Source organism: Phaseolus vulgaris, chromosome 4 (genome assembly GCF_051622355.1).
Source record: "Phaseolus vulgaris cultivar YP4 chromosome 4, ASM5162235v1, whole genome shotgun sequence".
Classification (NCBI taxonomy): Eukaryota; Viridiplantae; Streptophyta; class Magnoliopsida; order Fabales; family Fabaceae; genus Phaseolus; species Phaseolus vulgaris.
In genome coordinates this window covers 29,892,078-29,898,658 of record NC_143501.1, presented here as the reverse complement: position 1 = coordinate 29,898,658, position 6,581 = coordinate 29,892,078, and the positions used below count along the sequence as shown (strand labels likewise).

The 6,581-nt window shown below is 34.5% G+C and overlaps 1 protein-coding gene across 6 annotated transcripts; it reads left to right on the top strand.

The window, feature by feature from the left end:
• Nucleotides 1–570: 570 nt before the first annotated feature.
• Nucleotides 571–5,123, top strand: LOC137837484 (tubby-like F-box protein 8). 6 transcript variants are annotated; one of them, XM_068646487.2, is made up of 6 exons: nt 632–699; nt 1,393–1,419; nt 1,708–2,163; nt 2,302–2,389; nt 3,251–3,383; nt 4,251–5,123. In XM_068646487.2, the coding sequence occupies exons 3-6, from the start codon at nt 1,822–1,824 to the stop codon at nt 4,963–4,965; spliced, it is 1,278 nt and encodes a 425-aa protein (XP_068502588.1). In that variant the 5' UTR covers nt 632–699; nt 1,393–1,419; nt 1,708–1,821; the 3' UTR covers nt 4,966–5,123. The 6 variants fall into 6 exon arrangements, with proteins under 6 accessions (XP_068502585.1, XP_068502589.1, XP_068502588.1 ...); XM_068646484.2 differs by lacking the exon at nt 1,393–1,419 and having other exon boundaries at nt 571–699; XM_068646488.1 differs by lacking the exon at nt 1,393–1,419 and having other exon boundaries at nt 593–699; nt 1,809–2,163.
• The last annotated feature ends 1,458 nt before the right edge of the window (nt 5,124–6,581 follow it).

Sequence of the window (6,581 nt, the reverse complement as noted above, 5' to 3'; positions counted from 1 at the left end):
TAGTAATTAAGACAAGTATTTCATCGATTACGAAGCATCTACGGAACATTAGTCATAGCAGTAAATGCAATACAAACCAAGGCATAATCACATTCAAGTCATATATTAGTAAGCCCCATCTTTTGAGTTTCCTCCATAACATGTATAACTCCATAAAACTCAACAACCATAGCCGTCTGAACTTCAAGAAACGTAGAGAAAGCACCAATGAACTCCTTCATACTCTTACAAAAAATACATTCACAAATAGCAAGATCAGGGTATCCCTGAGAGCCCCATCAATGTTAATTTTAAAACAGCCTGATGAAAAATCTCATCAAACAGGAAGAGGACGAAAAAATTTACAGTATTAATACCAAAAATCTTAATCACATTGAAATTCAACATATCATCACTCTTTCAAAAATTATTTATTACTTAATATTTCTCTAAAAAAAATGTATGTAAAAATATATATTTCCATTTATAATTTCTTTATATATTAAATGTTATAAGTTGATGATGTAATAATATTATATTACAAATATTTAAAAAAAGGACAGAGCCTACACTAATAATAATAATAATAATACACTAGTAGTAGTTTTTTCTTGGTGGGATTTAATAAATGCAGTGAGTGCGTGTCTTTCGGAGTCAGAGGTTGTGTCACAGACACGGAAAAGGAAAGAGAAAGGAAATATTGCTTCTTGGACCTTCATGGTGAGTTCTAATTCTTCTTCTCTGATCTTGTTTTTTCTTTCTTGAATGGTAAATTTCTAGTCTTTTTTGTATTTGATTCTTCTTTAGTATGCAGTCCTCGTTGTTTACTATTTTTTCTTCTTCCGAACGGTGATTAGAGTGTTGACCCAGAATTCTTCATGGTCTAATCAACAGTTTTCTTAAGTTTGCTCTTCTAAGTTCTCCTATTAGCTTTTGAAAGTTTCCATTTTTCTTTTTCTAGTCTGAGTTCTTGTGGAATTTTCATTTGGGTCTAATTTGGTGACCTTTCTGAGTTCTTTTCTTTTCTTTTCTTTGACTTATCTGTCTTGTAGTTTGTATTATATGAATTGATATTTTTAATTTTTTGTGTGGTTGTTTATTATTATTATTGTTGTTGTGGTTGTTGTTATTTTGTTTATACTGATCTCTTGTTATTAGGGTGGGCAGAAGGCCTTATTTCTCAATGAGTTTGGTATTTGAGGTTTGTTATGTGAATTACTATCTTATGTCTCCTTTTCTGCCTTGTGTGATTGTGGTTGTTCCTGTACATGTGAGACATTCTTAGAGGTTCAGGAAATTTGATGCATCTGTTTTAAGATAAAATAGATGTTTTGGGCTTATTAGTTAATAACTACTGATTCTCCAGTTTCACTTTTGACTTTTTTTTTTTCTCCCTTTGTGATGGAAACTCAGGTTGGTTGATACAAGCACACAGTTTTTGTAAGATTCTGACTAGGGTTTGTTGCTCTCTTAAGAAGTTAGATTTAGGGGTTCAACTGTCTGAGATAATGTTTTAAAATATGATTCTGACAAAAGTGTGAAATTTTAGGCTGCTTTAAACTTTAGGTTCATGTGAGGCTTTCTTTTTATGAGAATATCTCTCTCTCTCTTTTGTTTTCTTTTTCCTTTTCCCTCTTTGTGCTTTTCCCTATCCATGTTCTGTTACTTTTATTTCTTAATAACTAAGCATTGAAGCTGGATTTAAATTAAAGTTTTGTTGATTTGCAGCTATTGTCTCTTCTAATTGTGAGTTGTGACATCTGAATAGAGTGGATAGTGGAGCCTTGTGAATTAAGTGGTGTTAGTGCATAAAATTCTTGTGCTGTTAGTGTATTGTAGCAAATGTCCTTCCGCAGTATTGTTCGTGATGTGAGGGACGGGATTGGAAGCTTGTCAAGGCGGAGTTTTGACTTGAGGCTTCCTGGTGGCAGCAAGTCGAATAGTTCGGTCCACGAGGTGCATGAACGCCCTCTGGTCATACAGAACAGCCGGTGGGCTAGCCTTCCACCTGAGCTTCTTCGTGATGTTATTAGAAGATTGGAAGAAAGTGAGACAACATGGCCTGCTCGGAAGCACGTGGTTGCATGTGCTGCTGTGTGCAAGTCCTGGAGAGAAATGTGCAAAGAAATTGTTACCAGTCCTGAGTTCTGTGGGAAGATTACTTTCCCAGTCTCCCTGAAGCAGGTGAGACTTTTGTTATCTTCTATCCTATGTTCAAGATGTATTTTAAAGAACTGGTTTATGCATGATAAATGAGTTTTTGTACAAGAGTGTTTGCCCATATTTTTTCTTTTTGATGTTCTATTGACTCTTGTTTTACAGCCTGGTTCAAGGGATGGGGCCATCCAGTGTTTTATCAAGAGAGACAAGTCTAATCTGACTTACCACCTATTCCTTTGTCTGAGTCCTGGTAAGCTCAGTTTTTACATTTGAAACCCATACATAGGAGTTTGTCTGATTTCCTTTTTGATTGGTTTGAATTTATATGTTATGTAATTTATTAGATGGCGCAGTTTAACTTATGATCTGTTTTTTTTTCTTATTTCCATAATGAACTAATCAGATTTACCATTCGTTGTTGAACTAAATGTGTTTCTGGATTTGTAATTTTGTTTAATAGCAAATGATCTATCTTATGCTTGTAAAATTTATTTTTGTTCAAGATTTGTGGACCAACCAAATCTGGTTGTTGCTGATAAAAAAAAAAAAAAAACCAAATCTGGTTGTGTCTAAGATTGGTTCATCCTGCAAAATTGATGACGTGTGTCTTTCTGGAGTACAGGATCACTGGATTATTAGTTTAATATCTAAATGTTGGTGACCACCATATCTACTAAAAGATATGATTTTGTTTCACCACAAACTAGATCTTGCTAACCATGTTTTGTCATAGTGGCAATTGTTTATTCCATTTCATCAGAACGCAATTTGTGTTTGTAAAAGATTGAGCCACATAGAGATTGTTGTCTACACTTAACAATGGCCATGTTCGTTGCTGTTGCCGCCTTCTATGTTTGTTGTGTTCATGTATTTATACTAGAAAGGTGTAGGTTTAGAAGTTGGACAAATAAACTAGTTTTGTTTATGAGATTTAGTGTATTGATTTAGTTCTTTGCTATTCTGGCTACTAAAAAGTGGCATATTTCCATTCTTGAGTGGACAAATTACATGGCTGTTACTGCACTTCTATAGCCTACAAATGTACAGTGAGAAGTTTCTTGGACTTGGTTGTCATTTTCTCTGGGATATGAATTCATAACTCTTCTTGCAGCTTTGCTAGTTGAAAATGGAAAGTTTCTTCTTTCTGCAAAACGGACCAGAAGAACAACTTGCACAGAGTATACTATATCAATGGATGCGGACAACATATCGAGATCCAGTAACACTTACATCGGAAAACTGAGGTATGTTCTTTTGGGATTCTAACTTTTTGCAGCATGCATTTTGTGTCAAAATCATGGAATTTTACTGATACCTGTTTTGAACAACATAGAAAATAATTAAATCTTTTAACGTGTCTTTTCTGAAAGTTAGTTCCTGTGGATTTTAATATGATCATGGGCATTGATGATAATTAAATTTAGTACTTCCCTGAGATCTTTCATATCCCTGGTTTTGAAAATCTTTTGACGAGCATGTCCTTTTTTCCCCATTATGTATCCACATTACATAGTTCTTCAATGATTGCTTGGTATTCTTTTATATGTAATTGTATTTATCCAATTGTGTAGTGTCTACCAAAACATACATCCTCCCTCTATATGTCTTAGTGGGTATTGTGTTTGCTCAAATATCAATTTGAGAACAAATTACAGTAACTAAGTAGCAACATCAAACTTAAAAAAGAGTTTGGTATGTCAAGTTGAATAATATATTATTTCTATGGCCTGTATTGCGTCTCAGCATTTATAATCTAAAATTACTGTAACGGAAAACTTCCCTTCTTCAATTGGCAGATTGAAACATGTAAGCGTCTTTCATGGTTGAAACTGTTGATGCTTGTTAAGGAAAGCCAAGTTTGTATGTATTAATGCACTTCTGTTTTCTTCTCTTTTCTGCAAATCATGTGTCTACTGTCTGTCTATTCTTCCTTTAATTTTGAAATGATGATTATAACTTTCATCCATGTATCTGCTTTTTACATTTCAGGATTTGTTTATGGTTTGTAATTTCTAATACCATTATTTCCTCAGATTAATGTTGAAGAAGCCACTGTTTGTATTTTTTTTCTGGCAGTATGAACTTATAGTATGTCATTTCCCTCATTTCAGGTCCAATTTTCTTGGCACCAAGTTTATAATTTATGATACACAGCCTCCCTACAACAATACTCAGCTGTCTCCTCCAGGTCGAAGCCGAAGGTTTAATTCCAAAAAGGTTTCTCCCAAGGTCCCTAGTGGCAGCTACAATATTGCCCAGATCACCTATGAGTTGAATGTCCTTGGTACTAGGGGACCACGCAGGATGAACTGCAGCATGCACTCAATCCCTGTATCAGCCCTTGAGCCTGGTGGCACTGTGCCTGGCCAGCCAGAGCTTCTTCCCCGCTCTCTCGAAGATTCCTTCAGGAGCATATCCTTTGCTAGATCAATTTACAGCTCGACTGAGTTTAGCAGTTCTAGGTTCTCAGACATAGTTGTGGCAGGCAATGAAGAGGAGCAAGGAAAGGACATGCCTCTAGTTCTTAGAAACAAAGCACCACGATGGCATGAACAGCTGCAGTGTTGGTGCCTCAACTTCAGGGGAAGGGTGACAGTTGCATCTGTCAAGAATTTCCAGCTGATTGCTGCAACACAGCCGCCTGCAGCCGGTGCTCCTCCACCGCCGTCATCACAGCCAGCTCAGTCTGATCATGACAAGATTATTCTTCAGTTTGGCAAAGTTGGCAAGGACATCTTTACTATGGACTATAGATATCCCCTTTCTGCATTTCAGGCTTTTGCCATTTGTTTGACTAGCTTTGACACAAAACTGGCTTGTGAATAGTGACATTGAGATATGGTACAAAGACAATAGGATTCTACCTCCATTTATGTATACACTGGGTGGTGAAGCTGCATGAAGTCATAATACACCACATTGTTTAACTGTAAAGAACAGAAAAACCTGTGCTCAATGTAATTCTTCTTGTGTTTTGCCTTTCCTTTTCCCTTGTGTTAGTCTGCAACAACTCTCTCTCAAACATGCGTTGCTTCCCTGCAGTGTTTTGCTAATTCCATTAGTATTTTTGGTACTTCATTAGTTAACTCATGGATATAATTTTGTCATTGAAAAGTATACATGCAGCTGTTAACAGATTACTTTGCATGGTAAAACTTGGAAGACATAATTCTAAGTATAATTCTTGGAGTTGCTACATCCACATTAGGGTGGAAGATTTGAGTGAATCACAGTTAGATTGTTATAGATTACGAAATTATTAATCTTTTAATGCTTCACCTTTGTAGATTGCAAGACACTTACAATGATGAACATTACCAATCCTCAAATTAAAATGATCATTTAATTCATATCTATTCTTTGGTATCGCTTTTATGAATGATCTCTTACACAATGCTTGGATAGCATAGTTGTGAATTTGATTTCTAATACGTAGTAGAAGAGGAGTATTAGTAACATTCTTTTCCTACCATTTTTTAATCTATTAGAAATTATAAATTTTGATGAACTTTCTTTTTCATGAGACTCGATATCACCCAAAATTTATATTTTCTAAGGAAAGCTCTAGTACAAAACATTGTTTGAGAGAGTATTATTAGCTTTTTCATAGAACAAAACATTATATGAACAGAGAAAACAGTGAAACTAATCTCTCTATTTTAGAGACCGATGAAAATATAAAGTTTATTAATGAAATTAATATGTGGAACTTAATACTTGTATAAAAGGGAAATTAAAATAAAAACAAAAAAGGGAACTTCAAAGCCATTAAAAAGAATTGAACACTGCAATGCTTTATGATGTCACAATCAGCAAGATTTGACTATAATGACAACAAAGCCAATTGTCAGAAACTTTCATCCATTTTTGTTTGAGAGTGTCATGTCATGAGAATTTTCATTGCCAAAGTGCTCTCTCTATAGTTGTAGAAGTATTAGTGGAGAACGAAGAAACTTTAGTTCTAGCGATGGAGGAGAAAAGGGATGAATAAAAAAAAAAGGCATTATTTTTCAGTATAACATAAGCTACAAGTGAAAGAAAAGGAAACAAAGAGCCACTCCTTTTTAAAACATCTTCAGGGATATATCTTTTTGAGTTTTTAAAACATTTTTTTAGATACTTCATGTTATATAGATATGAGTACCTCATTACATTTTATTTTCCCACATGACTCAATTTAAATTTTTATTTTTATTTTAATCATTTTTTTTATTTAGAACAGTTTAACTTAAGAAATCTCTATTATAAAAGTGGTTATATAACATTTAGCTTTTTTTTTTGTCATTATGTTCCATAATGTTGATGATATGCTTTTTTTTTACTGGTTTCGGTTCGGCTTCTTTTTTATCCGATGTTAGTTAACCTTTTATTGTATGCAGAGATAATGACGGGCTCGGCACCTAAAGACGGTAATAAGGATTATTTCCAGGAGCTCCGACTGA